Below are 24,410 nucleotides of genomic sequence, written 5' to 3'. Positions count from 1 at the left end.
ATCCAAGTTGCCCGATATATTAACTCTTGCAAGAGAAACCAATGCTGTCAGGAATCTTTGTCCCTTGGTTTTCAGTGCTGAACTAATAAAGTCCTTTAAAAACTTAATACTTTAATTGACTTTTCACAAAAAGCACCTCCAAGGAAGTTAGTAAATTACAAGCATTCTTCACTTTAAAAAAAAAAAAAAGGTCACATAACAGCAGTTACTTTTGATCTTCTGGGAAAAAACATCACACATAACAGAATGTTCTAAAAGGAATAGTTAAGGGAAATGAACACAGTAAAAGCCTGGAAAGTAAAATGTTAACCTAAAGATTAAATATCCTGTAAATTGCAGCTAGTATAATAGTTTATAAATGAATCTAATATACTATAAATATTATGGCACCTCTGCTATCACCATAGGAACTCTGCTTTCTACTTAAGAAAACAGCAATATGTTAAAATGACAGATTAAATACATCCTCTAAACAATCTTAGAAATGAAACTCTTTCTGTAATAATACAATTTGAACCAAACTGCCACTCACAGTACAGCTGAATAGTTATTTTAGCCAAGCAAAGCAGCCTAAAAGGTAAAATGACCTAGATTAACAAAGTTTATCCTACACTAACAATTTTAGGTTAATAGGCCCTGGAAGGTTTTTTTTTCAAGCCACATAATTATTTTAACCAAAGTATATCTTTGGTTAAATGGGGTATAATCTCCCACCCCTTAAATAATATTTGAGTACTAAATTAATTCTTCCTTCTTCAATAAGTTACTACTAAGATCTTTTTTAGATTAATTTTGTAATTCTTGCTTTTTATTTCTATCTCCATTTCATACTAATAACCTTTAAACAGAAATAGTACTCCTTTCTTGGCTTGTGGAAACATGAATGTCAATTTCACCTACAAACTGCTCCAGCACTAATGAAATAAACACAGAGGCAATACACAGTGCAAATAGATGTTTCATATCTGCTATTATCTGATTATGACAGTCTATAAAGACACTTGATGAAATACAAGTATAAACAAAGTAAATGCAATTATTTTCTATGATCAGTGGAAAATTCATTGGACCAGGAATCAGTAAACTAGATTTTGTTCTTGTCTCTAATACTAACTAGCTATATGACAGACAAATCTCTTACTAATGGTGGACCTCATCTTCCTCATCTGGAAAATTAGGAAGCAAGACCAGATACCTTCTACAGACCCATTCAGTCTACAAAAAAAAAAAAAAAAAAAAAGACCAGATACCTCTAGTGATAACTTTCATCTCCAGAACAGTATGATTTCATTTTTACATCACACATTTCTATCAACCAGAGAATTCATGGTACTTTCCAAAAATGTATTTAATAATTCAAGTTAACCATTTAAAAGTTTTCAAAAAACTCCAACTTTAAAATTATGTCTTAAAACATTTTGGTGCTTTTAGACAATCCCTGCCATCTTATCAAGAAAAATAGTAAGTTATACCAGATGACCTTAAACAAGTCACTTCATTCCTCTGGTCTTCAGTTCATTAAAAAACGAAAATAATAAAACTATCCCTATCTGACCAGATTTTTCACAGGCTCAAGCAAGAAGGTTTTTCGAAGAACTATAAAACTGTCAAATGCAAAGCTTCATTATTTCACATGGGCCTCCTGCCTGTATGAACACTTAATCCAAAGCTCTTAACCGGTGGAGAGTATTTCTGCTTTCAAAGGCATGTGTGTACTCTCACTTCAGGAATACATTTTACATCTCCATATACACCTGCACTAAGACATATAAGTGTAACTTTCAAGAGTACCAATTTGAATATCTTGTATGCAGCACCAAACTTTCCTTCCTATATTCATTGTATGTATTTGCTTTTTCTTGATAGATTAGCATATATTCACTTAAAAAAGTAAAACAATTGGGAAATACCAGAGTATATAAAGAACAAATCATAATCTTATCTTTCCATATATTTCCTCCCAATATTTTTCTTACACATGTTATTTTTACACAACTGTGACCATACATATTTCTGTATACTGCTTCTTTTTTGCTCAACATTATAATTTGCACATTACAAATTCTTCATAAGCAGCACTTTTAAGGGTTATATATTCCTTTAGCATGCCCTCCTAAGTAACAACAGCTTGCACTTACAGGGTAGTTACTATGCCGGGCCCTATTATAAGTGCTTTATATGCAACTGCTCACTTAATTTAAAAGATCTATGGGATAAGTGCTATTAAGACATCCGCTGAGTGAAGAAATTGAGAAAGCAGAACCAGGAAATGGAAAAACTGGGACTGGAACCTCCTGCACCCAGTTCTTATGCACTACTGCCACCCCCAGCGAGGGCAATGCCCCTAGTAACAGAAACTTGATGATGCCACTGTATGTCTATGTTCTAGAATCGAGGGCATAAACTTCTTATATTGAACTTGTTCCTGAAACAAAAGAGAATGGTTTACTTTAGCATCCGTAAGATCAGAAAACTTTTTCATGAACAAAATATTGCTTATTCTTTTTTTTAAAAGTCATTCTGTATATACAGTTAACCCTTAAACAACATGTTTTGGGGCACCAACATGGTACAGTCAAAAATAACTCTTGGCTCCTAAAAACTTAACTACTCATAATTAAGAGCCTACTATTAACTGGAAGCCTTACTGATAAAAGAAACAGTCAACACATATTTCGTATGTTATGTGTATTATATATTGTATTCTTACAATAAATAATATAAATAGAGAAAATAAAATGTTATTAAGAAAATAATAAGGAAGAAAAAATATTTACTATTCATCAAGTGGAAATGGGTCATCATAATGGTCTTCATCCTTGACTTCGCAATGAGTAGGCTGAGGAGGAGGAAGAGGGTGGGTTGGTCTTGCTCTCTCAGGAATGGCAGAGGCAGAAGAGGTAGAAGAGGTGGAAGTGGGGGCAGGAGAGACAACTTTATGGAAATAAAGTAATTTTTTGTCTATAATTTTGGTCTGAATTTTTTGCCTTTTCATTTCTCTAAAAATGTTCCTATACGGCACCAATCTTTCTTCCACCATTTGCTTTAGTTTTGGTGTTCGGATCATAGTAGGGTCCATGTTGTAAAAGAAGTCAAAAGCAGTCTTGAATAACTAGAACCCTTCTGCCGGATTGTCTAATGTCAATCTGTTTTCTAGCACTGCTCTTCTACAACTTCTTGCTCATCATCTGGCACTGGTTCAGAAGCACTCATTTCCATAAGCCATCTTCTGTTAATTCCTCTGGAGTGGTCTCTATTAGCTCTTGAATTTCCCCAAGATCCATATCTTGAAACCCGTCGCCCCCCACCTCTTTTGCCATATCCACAATCTCTTTCATGATTTTCTTGACTGGCTCTGTCGTAAATCCTGTGCAGTCATGTACAACATCTGGACACAGTTTTCTCCAGCAGGAATTTATTGTTTCTGGCTTGATACCTTTCACGGCCTTTTCTGTAACAATGACGACATCTTCAATGATGTACTCCTTCCAGACTTTCATGATGTCCTATTTGGGTTCCCTTCCATAGCACTGACAATCCTTTCCAGAGTACGATGTGGAATGAGCCTTAAAGGTCCTTATTACTCTCCCATCTACAGACTTTAGTAGGACATTGTGTTTGGGGGCAAGTAGACCACATCAGTGCCTTTGGTGTTGAACTCATGTGTTAAGCAGTTATGAATAATACTGCATCTTTATGTTCATGTGTCTCTCGCCTGTGAATGGTACTATGTACAGTCTCTGTACATGTAAGTTTTGATAAATTTTAACTTTTTGCAATAGATTTGAGTATATTTATGGTAATAGGTGATAAAAAACAGACTAGTGCCTACACATATTTTATGCATTCATGACATATCTAAGTTTTTCTTAATTTTTTCGCTATTTCCAGGCTACTCAATTCATCTGTGAGTTTTCTCAAATTGTTGCAAATCTCCAAAAAAGTTTCCAATACATCTGTGCATAAGTGGATCCATAACAGTTTAAACCCATGTCGTTGATGGGTCAACAGTACTATTTATAATCCTTTTTTCAACTCAGCATGATAAACATCTTCCCTTAGGACATTTCTCTACCTGTATGTCTGACTAAACGTATAATTTCTGTTAACAAAAAATGTATGAAAGTATGTGAATCTCAAACTAAGCCCATAAGAGTTTTAGAATAAACTTCATGGGCTCAATGGAGACCCTGGGTAGTTCATGACCATCTGCTTTCAGATTCACTTTCAGGTTAACATTCAGTAATGAGGGAAGTCTCTAACACAAGCCCAGCCTGCCTTCTAACGTGGCCACACCCAAGCACTATCTGAACTGCATTTATCCCTGTCAACCTCAAAGAAAGGGAACGGAAAGATTCAAAGTTTTGATCACACAGTAAGTCTCCTTGAAACCAATTCACTAATAAAGAATCAAAAAAGAAATAGAAAATAAAGGCATAAAAGAAATATTATAGAAATAACTTCACCATCCACATGCTTCTTGATAGTTTGCAAAACTCATTGTTCAATGAATGAACAGTGCTTCTAGTGATTTTTTATTAGTTGTATGTTTGTTTTATTTTGTTTTCAGATAAATGAGTTATTAAATACCTAACACAAGAGATAGATCAGCGTGTTTTTTTACACACTGGGCACTATGGAGTTGGAGAAAACAAATGGTCCTAACAAAGGAAATTAAACTCACTTTGTACCAAAATGTGTGGCTGCTTTAAAATAATATGCAAAGATCATACAGATTTATTGATAATCTGAGCAGCTTTTTCCAAACTCAAGCAAACACAGGACCAGCCTGAATACATTCTTCTATGTGGGAATACCACTGGATTTATCACAGGCGGCAATGAGAAACTAATAACATGACGGGATCTGTGCATTAGGATAATAGGGCAGCAGGAGATAAACTGAAATGAAGTAAACAGAAATGGGTGCAGTGGAGAGAAATTAGGGGAAACGGGGAATCTAAAAAGGATGAAAAAATGAGACGTGTCAGATGTAGAGCCTTCAGGATTTGTTCAAAAAATATTTACTGAGCCCCTGCTACGTGGCAGGCACTGGGAAAACCATGGTGAACCAACAGTCCAATGAGGGAAACAGACATTACACAAATTTACACAAAAATAAACATAAATTGTGATAAGTGGTAAAAGGAAAATATCAGGCGGGGCATGTTTTAGTTTGGGTGGATAGGCCAGGAAACTTGAGTACAATTCTAAAGACCAAGAGGAGTGGCCTGGCAGCTAATGTGGATGTAGGGGGGTCATTATTATCCCAGGCAGAGGTAAGAGTTTCTGCCTAAGTCCTAGGGTATGAGAGAGGCTGAATACATGAAGATCTACAAGCCCAGCCAGTGAGTAACCAGAGGGTGTTGTCTAATAAGGAGAGCACCTTATGGTCCCACGGAAGGAGTTTGTATTCCAAGCACAATGAGAAACAATGGTGTCTTCAGGATTTAGAATTGAACAAGGATGGATAAGAATGGCAGCAAAGACACCAGATAGGAGGGACCATATCCCCTACTACTACAAGGACCAGAGCAGGGCAGAAGACAGAGAGAAGGAGATGCCAGGTTACAGTAGTCATCAGTGCTGTTGACCAAAGATATGACTTCTCCTTACAGGCGTATAGAAACGATTATACTTCCCTGTCTTTTGCAGTTAGGTGTGACCATGTAACTTCCTTTAGTCACAAGGACCTGCTACATTCAAAATGTTGGCTGTCCCATCAACACAGCTCCCAGGACAACGTGGAACTGGTCCCAACCCACACTCAATGGAGAGGTAGTGTTGGAAAGAAACAAACCTTTCTGTTTGAAACCACTGAGAGCTGGGAGCCACTTAGGCCACAATGGTTGATTCAGGACATTACAGGACACAAGGGACACAGTGGTGCTTCAATAAGGAAGGCAAAAGGAGAAGAAGAAAAGATATAAGGAGGAGTCAGAGATTTCAAAGCTGGAGATGATGAAATGATGTTCCTCACTAAAGAAAGCAAGAATGCAAAAAGGATGACCTAGTTTGGGATGCCGAGTGACAATTTGTTTCATAGAAGCTGAACTTAAGGAACTGGTAGGAAGGACAGCCAAGTATAGGTATCAGACAGGGTAACAGAAGCAGGTCTGAGCTGGGGGAAAACACAGAACAGAGATAAAACTATGGAAACTGCAATGATGGGGTGCTGTTCCCTTCAGAGTGAAGGGAAGAGACTACATGCCATGACCTAGTGGTGGAGAAGAGACCCTTTAGGAATGCCCCTGTGTGGCGAGAGTAGCAAGGGCATAGAGTGAAAACGACAGAGACATCAGGAAGGAGGAGAAGCAGGGGGATGGAGGGGTGCTGAATGGTATCGGGGTGAGGACTGAGAGGCCACCCCTCACTAAAGCACAGCAGGTCACAGGGGCCAGGGAGCTGGGAGTGAGAAAGCTGGGTCAGACCAAACAGGCAGTGTGAAAGTCAAGACGAGAGCTGGGTCAGCAGAGCAAACAGGCCAGGGCTGGGCATGGCCAAGGGCAGAGCCCATGACAAACAGCCTCCAGCGGCTCAACAAACTCCCAGCCCTCCTCTCTCCACCACTTGCTTTTAAAATTGCAAGTGCTCAAATACATAGCAGGAATAAAAGTAACAAAGCTCATCATAACAACTGGCTTTGCTCTGAAGACTCCATGAAATGCAGAGTATATAACAGAATCCATGCATCAGGCCGGCACACACAGTGGCTCACGCCTGTAATCCTAGCACTCTGGGAGGCCAAGGCGGGAGGACTGCTTGAGGTCAGGAGTTCAAACCCAGCCTGAGCAAGAGCGAGACCCCATCTTCACTAAAAATTAAAAATTAAAAAAAAAATTAGCTCAGCATCATGGTGCACACCTGTAGTCCCAGCCACTCAGGAAACTGAGGCAGGAGAATCGCTTGAGCCCAGCAGTGTGAGGTTGCTGTGAGCTAGGCTGACACCATGGCCCACTAGCCTGATCAACAGAGCGAGACTCTGTCTCAAAATAAATAAATAAATGAAAAAGAATCCATGCATCGTAACACGTTCTCAAAATCATTTCTCCTGTCAATTTTTTTCAAAATAACAAAAATAACACATGTCAATTGCAGAAATCTTGAAAGGACAGAAAATCGAAAAAATATTTAAACTTCCCATAATCACATATCCAGAGATAACCACTGTTGTCATTCTGCATTCTAGTTTATGTCGAAGGCTAACCACAGATACCTCATGCAGATGGCCAGTCAACTGATGTGCATGATAGATTTATGCTGCAGAAAAACGATTTTATGACAGGTACACTTTTAAAACTCCATTCTTGCCAAACCCACATTCCATACTGTACTGTATGGCTTATGTCCAATATCACACATTTTTTTCAGTCTTTGAGCTTCTCTGGAATGAACATATCTGATGAAACATTATGGCTAAACAGTCTTTTTCTTTATATTCTTTCCAGTCATTGTTTCTACACATATACTTTCCAAAATTACAATTTGGTTCATACTATGTTAATTTTGTAGGCTGGTTTTTAGCCTCATGATAGTAATTTTAACCAGTCACATTTATTGAGTGCTCACCATGTGTCAGACAGTGTTCTAGGAGCTACACACAAAATGACTCATTTAATCCTCACAACAATCCTATCAATAGGTATTACTATCATCCCCATTTTTCACACAGGAAAAACTGAGCCCAGAAAGGTTTAGCATCTTTACCAAGGTCACACACTCATTAATAGCAAAGGGGTTATCGAACCCAAGCAGTAGGGTCCTAAAGCCCCTGCACCTAACTAAGCACAAGCCCCTACCACCTTCCAACTCTGTAATATAAGAATTTTCTCAAGTCATTATTATTCCAATACAAAAATTTGAAGACTTCACAAATAGTCCACGTGCCACAATTTATTTAGGCTACTGTTAAGACCTTTAGACAGTTTACAGTTGGTCACGTTTTCTCTCCTGAACAACCAGCATTTCAGGCATTATGCTAAAATTATAGGTCAGAAATGCCTATAATTTTAAGCACTGGGCCATGGTATGGGAGCATGTTAAGGTTCTTGATATACCCTTATATCAAGAAGGTTATACCATCTAGCATGTTATAAAACTTCAGGAGATACAGTTCTCATAAAGTGCCATGTGAATGGGGCCCCTGGAGCTGTGGAATGAGGTGGTCCTCCAAACAAAATTACCCGGTTCACCTGATCCCTACAAAGAAGACCTTTGCTATCTACAAATCTGCCAAACTGTCAGGCAAAATGCATCATGTTTTAGTTACTGCTTCTTTAATTATTAGCAAAGCTGAATTTGTTTTCTGCTCTTTATTGGCTAGCTATATTTCTTTCCTTGAGGAATTGCCTAGAAATGTCCTTTCCTATTTTTCTACTGGAGTGTTTTTCTCTTTTAAATTGATTTTTAGGAATTCTTAATTTTTTAAAAACTTAACACTGGCTAAGGATATATCTATAGACAAATAGCTAGAAGGCAAATATTTGTTTCTAAGCTTATTGCTTGACTTTTAACTATTACTTGTTACATGCAGATAGAAGTTCAATGTGAACATGTCAAGGCTACAGGAAGAATAGCTAGAAACTCAGGGTGTGAAGTCACAGTGCCCAGGTTCAAGAACAAGCCCCTCCACATACAGCCATGACCTTAAGATGACTTAACCTCAGTGTATGAAGCTCTCACACATTCTAGGACATCGTAAGTGCTCAATAAATGCTGGCTCCAGTTATATTTAATCAAGATGATCTTTTCCTTTATTAACATAATAAGAGCTTGCATTTGTTAAGCACTCACTATTAATCATTTTACATGCATTATCTTATTTAATATTTATTTTAAAAAACTAAGACGATAATGCCTAACAATTCCAATTCTCAGATAAGCAAACTGAAGTATAGCTTAAGTAATTTATTCAAAGTCCTCAGCTCATCAGTGGCAAAGCCCAGGCTTACCTCCAAAGCCCAGGCTCACCTCCAAAGCCCAGGCCAGACTGGTTTCTTCCTGTCATTTCATGCTTTAAAAATCCCTCTCCACCCTTATAGTATTATTCACTCATGTTTTATACAGTTTCTTTTCTTTATTTTACACATAACTCTTACATTTAGTTATAACTTATTTCAGTATGGGCTATAAGGTGGGGCTCCAACATTATTTCTTTATAACACCATTTACTGAATGGAACACCCACCATGTCTGACTTCTGTTCACCTGAAACCCCAAATGCTTATACATACACACAGGCCTGTTTCTGGCTTTTCTCTTCCATGTCACAGACCTCTCTTCCCATTCTTGGGCCTGCATGACCCAGAACTGTCACATTATTTACTCTCAGGATTACACTTAGGGAAGATCTCTCTAAGATGCATACGTACATGGACTGGTTTGAATCTTTTTCCTGAAATAGGTTTCAAAAAGACAAGGGAAAAAAATATATATTCAATGATGTGTTCTCAGCCAGTGGTTGAAACTGTTCCCAAAGTTGGCAACTATATTCCTCAAAACTTCTCTCCCTTCTTCCAAAACCTTACTCCTCTTTGCCCAAGATGCTTTGTTCCTTCTTGGACTACCTGGGAGTCCTAAGCATTTGCTCGATTTCTTATTCTTTTCCAGAAAAAAAAGGCTCTCTTATCTCTGTATCTTCCAGATCCAGTTCAATTCTTCATAAACCCTCCCCCAAGTACACCAGTTCTCTCTGACTTCATCTTCCTCTATTCCTCTATTCTCTGAACCACATATTTGACTCTTTCCATGGTGCTCCTGTGCACTATCCACCATTCTGTAGCTAACCAACCTGTCCACCTGTTTAGATCATAAACCCTTCATGGGCAAAGGCATGCTCTGACACAGCTATCACATTCTCAGCACCCAGCAGAGAGTCCTAACCCAGAGTAGGCCCTCAGTAAATGTGGACAAAGATTTTATAATTCCTTCCCTCCCTGTTCAAATTTAAGGCATTGTTAATGTCCTCCTGACTCCTAATAGTCAGATGGACGGGAAACCAAAGAAATCAAATCTGTTGTTGATTATCTAGTTGGAGATGGGCCTCCGCCCTGCTTCCTGTACTCTGGGACATTTCTGTTTGTTGGGCCTCCCCTGGAGGGTGGATAAAGACAGTGAGGTGAGGCTCAGGCCAGTTCAGTTGTTGGCTCACTGGCATATCTGATTTAAAATTACAGCCAGAATGAGGTTTTATCTTACCTGAGGATTTCAAAGAACACCACCACTGGGGTCTCACATTACCTCAGATAACACAGGAATCTTGAGCTGACTGAATCTAGCGAGTGGGTGGGGAGGCCTCAAGCAGACTCTGGGACACTGCCATCCCATCCCTTCTGTCTGCCCTCCTCCAGTGACACACAGGGAAATGTAGCGATGACTTGACTCGGTTCCATTTCAATTGTACCGCTGGAGCTCAGAGGGGTATGGAATGGCATCGCTGGCAAGGGCCCCACATGGAAGAAGAGTTTGAAGCTGAACATATTGAGATAAGATCAGTAAGGAAGCCAGGCAGCCAGATGACTTGTATACTAATACCCAAGTGTAAGACAGCCGCCAAACCCATGCAAAGGGATGGATCACAATACACAAATCTTTCAGGGAAAAGGGTCATTTTTAGGCCCTTAGCTGGCATACTCCCTTAGATCTTGGCCATTATGATGCCATCTATAATATACCCGAAAGATTCAAGGTAAAACTCCAGGAGTTCCAAAAGCCATCACAACTCAACTCTGCTCAGGGAATTCTAGCTTTTCTTCTAAGCTTGCTTACATTTTGAACATGCTGCCCTCCTGACTATTCTAAATCACAGAAAGCTAATTCTGAAATTGTGAGGATTCTTCTTTCATTACTAAAAATCACAAATTACTTTTCCTACACTTAGGAATATTACTAGTAATAACTCTACTACTCTTATAAAAGCAACTTCTAATTTAAGCCTGTTGGTATGATAAGGGACTCTAGAAAATATCTAAAACAGCCCCTTGTTTAAGAGAGGAAGAACTCTAAATTTGAGAGACATTAGTGACAGTCCAAGACATTTGGTGACAGTCCAAGGGGACTTAAGTAGCTGGTAGAATATATGCCAGGCACTAAGAGCTTTACCTATATTGTTCACTTAATTTTCCTAACAACTCTATAAAGTAAGTATGATAATTATCTCTACTCGACAGATGAGGAAACTGAGACCCAGCAAGGTTACATCATATACCTAAGGCCACACAGCTGGTAAGGGGTAGAGCTGGGATTACAACCCATGCTCTAAACTACTAAAGATCTAGGATTAAAACCCAGAACTCCTGACCCCATGGAAGGTTCTCCATCATAAATAATTCTAAGGTTCATGAGTGAGTTAACCACATTTATAAAGGCCTGCAAAACTTTTTTGGACCCTGATTAGAATAAACTAACATGGATATTTTTTAAATAATCTGAGAAATTTGAATAGCATATCAACAAATTATTGTTAATTTTATCATAATGACATAGTTATATAAGGAAATATCTCTGTTTTTTAATAATATATACTAGGTATATAGTGAAATGACATAAGGTCATAAAGCCTGGGACTCACAATCACAAAAAAAAATAGAAAAAAGGGACATATGAAGCAAATTTGGCAAAATCTTGGTAACTATACTAGCTGGATGATAGAATATGAGAGTTCATTATACTATTCAACTTTTTTGCGTGTTTATTTTCAATCTTTTCAAACAAGTTAATACAAAGTCATTCAAAAAGGTCCACAAACCTGAGCCCATGAAAAATGATGCTATCAAACAATGAAAAATGTATAAGCACATGCCTTTTTACATTTGTAAGTTTGTTTTTTTAATGGTGGCCTTTATTACCCACCAAACTATTTGATTTTGTTGTTTCTGATCTCACAACCATCCACTCATCAATATTTGAAGCATGGGAAGAGCTAGTTAAACCCATACACAGTTAATTATTTTTTTTAGTCTATCTGGAGAACTATTGTATTAGCTAGTTAAAAACAGTTATTGAGCATTTACTACATCAACAACATTGTATTAGTGCTGACCCAAATGATCAAAGACAGAGCAGAGTAATATTTCCATCAAACTACAGATCCACTGACCAGGGAATTCTAAACCCTGGCTTGGTTGCTGCTCTGCCTCCTGAAAGGTCCAAAGTTACCTTCTCAGACCTGCATACAACAAAGCCAGGCAAGTGCACTTTCTGTGGTTCCCTGGCAGACCCTGGTGCAGTAAGAGGAAGTAGGCAGTGGCAGAATACTGAGCAAGAGGTGAGGAGGGTAAGGCTTATGGGTAATTTTTAGTGTCTGCATGCTTTCCCAGATTCTTCCTTTTCAAATGAAGAGACTATTGCAATGCACTTCCCATTCACCTGGGAAATGCATCACACACCCAAGTAGGCCCACCTGCTTTCCTGCATTTTGTGTCTGTTTCATCACAGGTTTCATCAGACAAATGACCATGACGCACAAGACTAAGAGTTGAGACGCCAGTCAGGCATCTGGCTGTTCATGCTTAAAGGTGCTCAGGAAAAACAGACATACCAGACATACCACTAACGTGCCTGAGGTAACACAGCAGAAGCATGTCACACACAGGAATGGACACTACTAGGTCACCATCAGTAGGGCACTCTCCAACACGAGGAAAAGATATTCAAGGACTGCCACACATCAGTAATTAGCAGTGTTGTGTCTGTACTGGCACTTCTGTGTTCCGCCTACATGGCTGATTAGATTATTACCTCCTGCCAGCTTTGGCAGCACTAAAGGAATTATGGCACAGGGTTACATTATTTACTATTACATTATTTACTATTCTTTTGCCTCAAACCCCTGATAACTACTGCAGGCCCCAGTTAAAAGATCCAGGTTCCCTGTGAGAACAGAAAAGATGCCACAGAGGTTGTTTGCTTTATCCTTAACATATTCACATGGGAAAGTCAGGAAGATGCAAGAAGCCCTACTTAGGCCAAAGTAACAGAAGTTAGTTGGGGTTATGAAAGAGATGGACAGGTTCTGGTCTATTCCCAACTCCTGCTCAACTCAACACCATCAACTGATCTCCATTAAAACAGAAAAATCAAATCCCTGTTTACTACAGATTCAACTGTAGTTTGAGAAATCTGGAGTGAGTTGGCAGAGCTGGCAATCTAGAGAAAATTCAAAGTGTGCAAACTGGATATGGAAATCAGCGAAGCTTCAACTCCCATCTCCACAAATGCCATCCATGCAATTCTATGTCTGCCCAGGAAGGCCATCGATCTGCCACCAAAATGATGCATCTGGCCCTGTGTTAACGGACGCGGTACTCCTCCCCAACAATCCCCCCCACACCGTGCCACAAATCCCAGAGAATCACTTCCAAGGCCCATCTTCCTGCACTGTTCCAACAAACACCACAAGTCACCCACCCACAAACAAGCCCCTTTCAAGAAAACAAATGCTGGCGACAATGCAAGGAGCTGCTAAAAGTTTCCAGCTGCCCTGCAGAGCTCGCTCCCGATCAAACGTCGCTCTATTCCCTCACCATTCACGCGACCAAGCGTATTGCATTCCAAATATAGCGGGACCACCCCTGGTTGTGAAAAAGTTTATTTAAAACTTCATCTTCCTCACACCCGAACGACCAGATTCATCTTGGGCTGCTTGCTTTGCTTGCTTCGAATCCCCAAACTTCATAGTAATTTGCACCAGTGCTGAAATTACCAAGGGCTCCTAACAAGCCCCCTAAGCCTTCATAAGAGGCGGCCAAACCTCGGGATGCTGGCTTGGGGGAAGGGGTGGAGGAAAGGATGCCGAACCCCTTCCCTGCGGGAGTTCAGCCCACCCAGAGGGTCCGCAGGGCCATCTCCCACCGTGGGCCGCGGAATGGATGAGGAAGCCCCCACCTCCACTCCCCTGCGCCCCTTCAAGCCACAGGTGCCGAGCTCCTCCAGAACATGGGAGGAGAGGGAGGCTGAGGGAGGGATGGAAGGAGAAGAGAAATTTCCCAGTTGGCAGAGGCAGGTAAAATGGGAGAAAGCGGGGCGAAGAAGGGTGAGGGAGAGGGCGACCTCACTCCGAGGAAATTTCCCAAGAGGAAAGGGGCAGCAATGGGGGAGAGGATCCTCGGACGCAGTGAGGAGTCTGGGAGTTGCTGCTCCACCAGGACCTTCTCCTCACCCCTGTCCAACCCCCTACCCTCCCCATCACCTCTGGATCCCGCGGACCCAGCAAGGTCGGCGGCTTGGCCTCATCCCGGCCGATTTAGAGGAGCCTGGCCCGGGCCCGCAGGTCTGCCTGCACCCGCCTCCCTCCCCCGGGCCCCGGTCGTCCCGCACTCACCAGGAGCACGGAGCCGCGCACCACCTCCGACACGCTCTGCCGCAGCTCCGCCGCCGTGCCCGGCTTGCTCAGCGCGCGGGTGAACTTCCGAGTCTCCGCCGAGGCGGGGAGCAGCTGGGGCTGCGACATCCTCCCGCCGCCGCCGTCTCCCCCTGCTCCCGCGGTCCGGCCGCGCCGCGCCGCCGCCAGGTGCGCCCTCAGCGGCCGGCCCGCTCCGCCCGCGGTTCCCGGCGCCGCCGCCCGCCGGCTCCCCCCGCCGCTCGCCGCGCGTCAGGCCGCCGCAGCCCCGGCCGCGCCCTCCGCTCCGTGTCACGCCCCGAGGCGCCCTCCTCGGCGTCCGCCACCCCCAGCACCCGCAGCTGCGCCCGGATTCGTTCGGGGCGACCGTGCGTGTGGCGGCGGCGGCTCCCCCATGCCACCAGCCTCCCTCAGCTGCCGCTCGCCGGGCCGCCTCCTCGGGGCGGGGTGTCCGGCGCGGCGCGGGGCGGGGCGCCCGGCGGGCGGAGGAGGGGCTGGCGCGGCCGGACGGCTGGGACAGCGGGCCCGGCAGGTCGGCGCAGCCAGGCGGCCAGACCCCCGGCGGGGAATAGGGGGTTCTGGAGCGCCCCTGCTTCGGGTCGTTTCTTCTCCAGCAGCACGTCCGAAGACCCGAGTCGAGGGCTGAGCAGGGTTGGCGCAGGCGGGGTCTCGGGACCCTCCCCGGGACACGAGGTTTCCTGCCCATGGAGCTCTGCCGCGCTCGAGGGGACCCCGAGGTCACCAGCAGGGCCGGGGCTCGGTGGCACCACGCCCGCCTGTGCGCCCAGGGCCTCTGCGGGGACGGAGGTCTCAGGAAAGTGGCCTTATTTATGCGGCACGGAGAAGGCACGGGGCCCTACGGAAACCTCGGCCGGGCGGACCTGGACTGAGCGCCCCTGCCCGGGACCTAACGTGAGGCACCGCACGCACCCGCGGTGGCGCTTCTCGGCCTCGGGCCACCGCCATTCGGCCCCTGGAGGCATCGGGTTAGCGGTGGGACCAGGCCGGCAGCGGCCGGACGGGCGTGAGAGACACGCACACCCCGGCCCGCCAGGATTGCCTGCTGCGTCACCTTGGACGTGGGCAAAACTTCTGAGCCTCGATTATCTCGTCTGTAACCTGAGGAGCGTAGCCCGGAAGGCGTGTAAGGGACGCGGAGGCACTGGCGGAGGCCGATATGGCCCGCCTGCCGCCCCAGTGCGGCCGGACCTCCAGGCGTGGTGTCCGGGAACTCCGGGATGCGCGGGCTTGCGAGCCCACCGTGACTCGGAGCTGGCGGCTGCTAGTGACAGCCACCCTTGTGAGAAACACTTCTCACACAGCCTCTCCCGCTTTCCTGTCCCTAAGGGACGCCAGTGGCCCTAGCGCCTTTTTCCCTCTCTCCTGAGGAAACCCTGCGTAGCCTAACCCTGACCCCGCCGCGGAAAAGGCGCGCTGGGCGGGGGGAATTTACACTGGGCCCACGGCGCATGCTCAATTGCCTGGCATTGGGCGGGTTCCCGTGGCGGGGAGCCTGGTTTAAGAGCGGCTCCTCTGATTGGCTGGAATGCCCGGGTCACGCCCATTGCCTCCTGAAGGACAGCTTCTTACCTGGCGGGTCAATCTCTGCAGCGCGCGGTGGCCGAGACCCGGTTTTACGAGCCGCCTTCCCGCCCAAGTACCCTGAGGCTTCACAGCCGCCGTCATCGTGGTGAGGGAGGCAGCCCATTGCGTCCCATCCCACCAGAAAGCCAAACTCTGGAAAGAAAGAAAACTCTGGCCTAAAGCGTAATCTTACAGTGGCAGGGAAAAATACTAATCTAGCGCAGGAAGCAAAACACCTCCCTTCTGAACTTAATGGGCAGATCTGGCGCATAGTAAGACTGGAAGTGAGGCATGCAGTCAGCACTCAATAATGCTTGCTGGATTGGGTTGTTTTCCTAGTGGGTTGAGCACGCAGGATGTAACACTGAGTGAGCTTGACAGGTTGGAAGATAAACAAAACAAGTAATGCGTGATAATAAAAACAATTACACACCGATTTCCAACTGTGTCAAATGAGGAGTTAGACATTTTCCAGCCTCTTCTGTTCTAAGGTGGAGCTGGGTGACCCCAATAGAGTAGAGCAGGTGGCAGCCCCGCCTTACCCTGCCTTTCCCGGAAACTTGGACTGTTTAGTATGAACATGCTCAACTCGCATTTACAACTCTGAGCTACACTGGACTGTTAAGAAAGCTTGTGTTCTGAGAACCATAAATTAAAGTTTCTCTTTGAGCTTCTGACTCCCTAAAAAGTACTAGACAACAGAAATTTTCCCCCAGCTGCTACCTTAGCTCTCTAAACTATAGCTACTTCATAGAAGGTGAAGAGATTTTATGTTTTTAATTAATAACAAAAGCATCCAAGGTTGTGGAGTTTTCTTAGTGTACAATACAGTATTGTGATTTTTTTTTCTTTTTTTTTTCCTTGAAGACCTATATGGTTAAAGAAAAGAGTGTGTGTGTGTGTGTGTGTGTCTAGTCAAAAAACAAAATGTCAAATTGTTTTAAAAATCTAATTGGTTTTTATTAGTGATTCATGAACCAGGCAGCATCCTGTGTACAAAATTGAGTCAGGAGCTCTGTGGGCATGGCAGAACAGTTGGGTTTTGTAAGGTAACTTAAGCAGGAACAAGGGAATAGCACAATGCAAAAAGCAGATTGGTTAGCATCAGGCAGCCTCAGGTTATTTTCCCTGTATGTGTTAAATCGGAGGGGACTGCCTTATGCTGGCTCACGTTGACCAGGCCTCATTTGACTGGCTGATAGACATCTCCTATTTTTTGGAAAACTGGCCTTTTTAGAGATTTTTCTCTTTTTTCTTTAAGTTTCCATTTAATTACTTGGCACTTAACATGAGTGATTCCATTTGGTTTGGTCTGTTCTGGCCTAGTGTAGGAGATCAGTTCAAAACAATGGCCTCCTTGGCCCGGGCAGTGACTCATGCCTGTAATGCCTATAATCCTAGCACTTTGGGAGGCCAAGGTGGGAGGATCACTTGAGGCGAGGAGTTCAAGATTAGCCTAAGCAAGAACGAGACCCCTGTCTCTACAAAAAAATAGAAAAATTAGCCAGGTGAATTGGCCAGCTATGTTGGCACATCCCAGTTACTCAGGAGGCAGAGGTAGGAGAATCTCTTGAGCCCAGGAGTTTAAGGTGCAGTGAGCTATGAGGACACCACTGCACTCTAGCCCAGGCAACAGAGCAAGACCCTATCTCAAAAAAAGAAACACACACACATACACAGACACATGGCCTCCTATAAATTTTATTTATATGTATATATAATATAGGTAGATAGAAAATAAAGAATTCCCCAAACCTTCTACTAAATTCTGTACTTGCATGCTAATTCATCATATTCTAGAATTCGCAGATTTTCATTTAGGAAGCAGGGAATGTGCCAACAGTAGTCATTGACAATGTCTAACCAAATGCAAGTTCTGACAGTCAGAGAAGGAGGCATAGAAATGTGAACTAAGCCCAGGAAGATGGATACACCTAGCTACACAGAGTCGAGCCTCTTCCTCCTGGAGAAGTGTTATTGATAACAAATGGGACATTTCTCATGTTTAAGTTTGAGCAGAAACTCAGTCCTTACTGTTATAAGTTGAATTGTGCCCCCTAAAAGGATATACTGAAGTCCTAACTCCAACACCTGTGAATGTGGTCTTACTTGGAAATAGATCTTTGCAGATGTAACCAAGTTAAGATGAGGTCATATTGGATTAGGTGGACCCTAATCCAAATGAATGGTGTCTTTATAAGAAGAAAAAGACACAGATACAGACACAAAGGGAGAACAGTATGTGACAACAGAGGGAGAGTTGGGAATGATGCACATCTAGAAGCCACAGAACACCAAGGGATGCCAGGAACCAACAGAAGCTGGAAGAGGCAGGAAAGGATTCTTCCCCAGGTTCATCAGAGGGAACATGGCCTGCTGACACCTTGACTTCAGACTTTTAGGCTCCAGAACTATGAGAAAATTAATTCTGTAGCTCTAAGCCACACAGTTGTTAGAACTTTGTTATAGCAGCCATGGGAAACCAATATACTTACCAAAGGCTATTCTTTGGAATTTCCGCTAGAGTAGGCCCAGAATTGTGTTCTCTGATATCAACTCTTTCACAGAAAAGAGGGGGTCACACCTTTATAGAAGGAAGAGAAGCAACCAAGAGAGGGTACTGCCTGGGGTGAAGTCAACCTCTGGCAAGGAGGGGTGGATGGTGTTTAAGGTGTGGGAGAAGAAATCTACCTTAGCTTGAGAGAGTAATCTTTGTTTTTCCAAACTATAGGAAGAAAGTCTTCCTTTCTGCTGAAGATGATATTAGTAGGTAGTGAAGTTGAAATATAATTGCAGCCAGTTCTGAAATTTGCATATAAATGACTATAATTATAATTCAAGCACTACCTATGTTTAATGGTAACCTCTTACTACATCATTTCCTTGTTAAGTTTGCCTTAGGATTTGTATGTGTCTTAATGACATATAATTAGTTTAAAATCTTTTCCAGATATATCTTGAAAGAGCATGTCTGTTTTTAGCAAAATAAAAAGCAACCCATAAAGAGTAGGCACTCTATGCATTGTAGTATCCAGGGATGTGTGAAAGGGGACTTTCACTCTTTATTTTATCCTTGCATTGAATGATTTTTTTTTAATAAGCATCTATCACTTGTATACTTCATTTCCTAAATATTTCTTACATTGCTTGTTTTTTAAAATTAATCAACCAATGCTTAGAAGTAGGCTCTTGTTACTTCCACTAAGTAACATAAGTAGAAGACACAAACTCTTTAAGGAAGAGCATCTGGGAAAGGTATGCAGTTAATCTAACACTTAAGTTTGCAGCTATCACTTAGGGTTAATATTACTGGAGGAATATAATCCCCTCTTTCACTCCTATTTTATTCAGGAAAGGTTCTTAGAGAAGATGAAATATGAGGTCTTTAAGGGATAGCAGAGACCAGGGCTTCGCACAGTGACCATGCATATAAATCACCTGGGGATCTTTTTAAACTGCAGGTTCTGATGCAGAAGGTCAGGTGTGGTGCCCAAGATCCTACAGATCTAACAAACTCCCAGGTGACATCAAGCTCCTCAATCACGCAGATGCTGCTCATCCACAGCCCACACGTGGAGGAGCAGACTTCCATCTCTGGCGGGATGGCACACTGCAGGCCCTGAAAAGTCCTCCAGCAGGAAGACAAAACACCCAATAGGAAAATGGGCAAAACTCATGACCAAACAATTCACAGAAAAAATGTAAAATGACGAGTAAACATATGAAAAGATGTTTGACTTAGTTTATGATAAAAGAAATGCAAATTAAAACTACACTGATATGCAATTTCTCACCAATAAGATTGGAAAAAATCATAAAGTATCACACTTTAGATGAAAAGGAAACAGGTGCTCTCACACACGGCTGGTGGAAATGCAAGATGATACAACCACTATGCAGTGGAATGTGGCAGTATCTAACAAAATGACATTTGCAGTTGTCTTTTCTGCCAGCAGTCCCACTACTGGCAATTTTTTCTCAAAATATACCTCAAACAATAAGAAAATATTATACACAAAGCATTATCTGTAATGGGAAAATATTGGAAAATATTAATACCTAAATACCCAATATTGGAGATTGAGTAAATGTGGTACGTGCATACAATGAAATATTAATGAACTATAAAAATGAATGAGAAAGTTATCTATCAACAAATACGAATGATTTTCTGGATATATTGTTTAAAAAAGCAGAGAATTTGGGAGGCCGATCCAGGAGGATCGCTCGAGGTCAGGAGTTCGAGACCAGACTTAGCAAGAGCAAGACTCTGTCTCTACTAAAAATAGAAAGAAATTAGCCGGACAACTAAAAACATAAAAAAAAAAAAAAATAGCCAGGCATGGTGGCACATGCCTATAATCTCAGCTACTTGAGAGGCTGAGGCAGGAGGATCACTGGAATGCAGGAGTTTGAGACCAGCCTCACAATATAGCAAGACCCTGTCTCTACAAAAGATAGAAAAATCGACCGGGCATGGTGGCACACACCTATAGTCCTAGCTACTTGGGAGCCTGAGGTAGAAGGATCACTTGAGCCCAGGAGTTCAAGGTTACAGCGAGCTATGATTGTGCCACTATGCTCCAGCCTGGGTGACAGAGTGAGACCCTGTCTCCAAAATATAAATAAATAAACAATTTTTTAAATGAACAAGAATGGAGAAAAATCCTAAAATGGAATACATACAGAAACAAAAATACAGGACAGATCTGTACTTCAAATAAATAATATAACCACACTGAAGGGGGAAAAAATTCAAAAAGTATGAATCCTGGTAATTTTGAACACAATATTTGAACTATTAATATATGCTTTTAGGTTAAAGACAAAAAGAACTCTAAAAATATATTGAACTATAGTAAGTAGGCTTTTTTTTTGCAGATGTATGGGCTAGTAATCTGAAATGACTTTCTGTGTATTCTAGGATTGAATGAATAAGTAATATATTCTTGATAATGGGAAGTAGGTTTATCATTGTTAGAGAAGGAAGTTAGAAATATGGAAAGGAGGAAGCTAGAATAAATGCTATGGTGTTAGACTGGATTTGGGAATATCAGTATAAACTCATGAATTTTAATACATACAGAAAGAGAGAAAGAATGATGAATAGATCCATGCAAATATATCAGTGGTGTGCTACCGGCTCATACCAGCTCAGGACAAGCAATTGTTAAGTTTTCAAGACTTTTGCAAGCAGGTTGAGGGTAAATTGGCACCTTTAAATCAGATACAGTGGGAATATTATCACCAAGGAAATCAGTAGATGCTACAAATCAAGGATTTTTCCCCAAAAAAGCCAGTTGTTGATCATTTACTAGCACACTACTCTGTGTGTATATATGTGTGTGTATACACATACATACATACATACATGTGTTTCCTAGTTCTATCCACTAAAAAGTCTTACAAGCACACACCCTAGTAACAAGGAGCACACCTAGCCACTAGAACTTGCTTTTAAGTAGCATTCTCCACTGAAAGGAACCAGGGATCCTTGAAGAAATAGTTGATTCCAGGACTAGCGCAGGGAAAGTTCAAGACAGACCTGCAACATCTTAGCCAGACGTGCTAGAACACATGCTGGGCAGGTTTCCTGACTGTCCAAAGCCCCATGCTTTCCAGGACTCAAGGCCATTCCACTGACTCCCCAGAGGGCTTGCATATGCTCTCAGTGAAGTTGAAGCCCACAGTGACCCAGTAACTCTGTTTAACTTATTCTCTCCTGGGATCCTTCACCTAAGAGTGGCAAGATCACCTTTCCACAGCTAAGGTATGTGGTTGCTACTCAGTTTTTACAGTGATCACCATTAAGATACTTTTATGTGTAAATAGTTCTTGATAAAGCAAAATATTTCATTGAGAAAAATTCAACGAACAGGTTCAACAGCAGCCTGGGGCAGCTAAAGAAGAAACTAGTAACATAAAAGATAAATCAGAAGAAATAATCCATGGGTAGGGGTAGCAATGCACCACCCAGATCCTCCTTGTAGGAAAAGCTGATTGCCCAGAGAGTACAGTGAGCAGACAGCCTCAGCTGCCGGCTCCATCAGGGGCTGCCTCTGCCTCCGCTGCAGAAAGCACCTCACCAGGATCACACACTTGCCAGGGAAGCTCACAAATTGGGTGAATGAATAAAGTAGGAGCTGAAAGCCTTGGCCATTCAAGTGATGTGGGTAAACTCCGATGGGCCATGTTGATTCCAAAGCTCCCTGTTGTGTTGAAAAATGCTTTGACAGGCCTGCATCACTGTTCAGCTTGTCTCTCACCCACACCCAGATCCAACCCCTTTCCTTCACTGCTGTTGATCCCTAGTGAACATCACCCTGAGCTTGCATCCTGAACTTCATCTGGGTACCTGCTGATAGAGAACCCGTTCTACAACAATCCAGAATGTAGCACAGTCAGTCAGCTGGAAGCTATGGGGAAAAGTTTGAAAGAAATGGAGAAAAAGTGAAAAAAAACTAACATGAAATTGTAAGAGAAGAGAGAGAAATAAAAAGAAATCTGTACCTAGACATATTATAGTGGAAGTGCGGAACCAGACAAAGAGAAGATCACGATAGCAGTCAGAATGGAAAGACAGATGACTCACAAAGATAAATGACAATTCAACAACAATGAAAGCTAGAAAACAGTAGAATCATGACACCAATGCGCTGACAGAAAACACCTGCCAACTGAGAATTTCACACTGAGTAAAACTACCTTTCAAAAATGAAGGCAAAATAAGGACATTTCAGGAAAAAAATTATTTTGCTATCAAGTAAACCTCACAGAATAAACTTTTAAAGAATGCCCCTTAGGGCAAATTATTAGAAAAGATGTAAACTACCAAAGTAGTATTGAGGAGAAACAGAAAATCTGCATAGGCCTATAAAAAGTAGTGATTGAATGAGAATTGTGAAACTTCACACAAAGACATGACATAGTCTTATATGTAAAAAAGCTTTAGGAATCCACAAAAAAATCTATTAGAACCAATAAAAAAGTTCAACAATGTTGTAAGGTACACAATCAACATGCAAAAAAATCAATTTTATTTTTACACATTAGCAAGGACCAAGCTAAAAATGAAATTAGAAAAACAGTTCTACTTATAATAGCATCAAAAAGACTTATATACTTAGAATTAAATTTAATGAAAAAAATCCAAGAATTATACACTGAAAACTACAAAACACAGTTGAAAGAAATTGAGTAAAATCTAAATAAATGGAAAGACATGCCATGAAATTGGATTGCAAGGCTTAATATTGGTAAGATGTCAATACTCTCCAAATTGACATACAGATTCAACACAATCCCTATCAAAATCCCAATTGGCTTTTTGCAGCTGACAGCTGATTCTAAAGTTCACATGAAAATGCAATAAACTCAGGATACCCGACACAGTCCTGAAAATAAAAACAAAGTTGGAAAACTCATACTTCCCTATTCCAAAACTTACTACAAACCTACAATAAACTAGACTATGTGGTATTAACATAAGGATAGAAATATAGATCAATGGAATATAATTCATAGTTCAGAAATAAACTGCCCAATACACTATGGGCAACAATGTGTAACACCTTTCAATGGGGAAAGAATAATCTTTTCAACAAATGATGCTGGAACAACTTGATATTCACAGACAAAAGAATGAAGTTAGGTTGGTCCAAATGCAGTGGTGTTTACAACTAATTGATCACAAGCAGTTACAGATTCTTTTGTTCCTTCTCCACTCCCACTGCTTCACTTGACCAGGCTTTAAAAAAAAAAAGAATGATGTTAAACCCTATCTCACACATATGCAAAAAAATAATTTTCAAAATGGATCAAAGACCTAAATGAAAGAGCTAAAACTATAAAACACTTAGCAGAAAACAGAGGCATACATTGTTGTGACCTCAGATTAGGCAATATTTTCTTAGACATGACACCAAAAAGCACAAGAAACCAAAGAAAATAGACAAATTTGACCTCATCAAAATTAAAAACTTTTGTGCTTCAAAGGACAGTGTCAAGAAAGTGAAAAGGTAACACACAGAATGGGAGAAAATATTTGCAAATCATATATCTGATAAGGGTCTAGTATTCAGATTATATAAAGATCTCTTAAACTTCAATAATAAAAAGACAAATAATCCAATTAAAATTGGACAAATGATCTGAGCAGACATTTCTCCAAAAATGCACAAACAGCCAATAAGTACCTGAAAAGGTGCTCAAAATTGTTAGTCATTAGGAAAATGCAAATTAAAACCATGAGTTACTACTTCACATGCTCTGGGATGGCCATAATGAAAAAGACAGACAATAACAAATCTGGGTGAGGATGTAGAGAAACTGGAACTCTCATACTATGCAGGCGGCACTGTAAAATGGAGCAGCCACTTTGGAAAATAGTTTGGCAGCTCCTCAAAAAGTTAAACAGAATTACCATGTGACCCAGCAATTCCACTCATAGGCATATACCCCAGAGAACTGAAAGCATGTCTAGACAAAAA

At 41.9% G+C, this 24,410-nt stretch overlaps 1 protein-coding gene across 5 annotated transcripts in view; it reads right to left on the bottom strand.

Annotated features, from left to right (window-relative positions):
- The window catches only part of DOCK9 (dedicator of cytokinesis 9), a 272,799-nt gene extending 258,013 nt beyond the window's left edge, over positions 1-14,786 (bottom strand). For 4 of the 5 annotated variants that reach the window (XM_076009317.1, XM_012755876.3, XM_076009325.1 and 1 more), the window contains exon 1: positions 14,320-14,786. In XM_076009317.1, coding sequence (XP_075865432.1) covers positions 14,320-14,448 — 129 coding nt within the window. In that variant the 5' untranslated portion in view covers positions 14,449-14,786. The remainder of the gene's footprint in view (positions 1-14,319) is intronic. The other variant, XM_076009312.1, reaches the window with a different exon arrangement.
- Positions 14,787-24,410: the final 9,624 nt, after the last annotated feature.

The sequence above is a fragment of the Microcebus murinus genome, chromosome 13 (genome assembly GCF_040939455.1).
Source record: "Microcebus murinus isolate Inina chromosome 13, M.murinus_Inina_mat1.0, whole genome shotgun sequence".
Taxonomy (NCBI): domain Eukaryota; kingdom Metazoa; phylum Chordata; class Mammalia; order Primates; family Cheirogaleidae; genus Microcebus; species Microcebus murinus.
The sequence above is the reverse complement of the archived record's forward strand: the minus strand, read 5'-3'. Positions and strand labels throughout refer to the sequence as shown.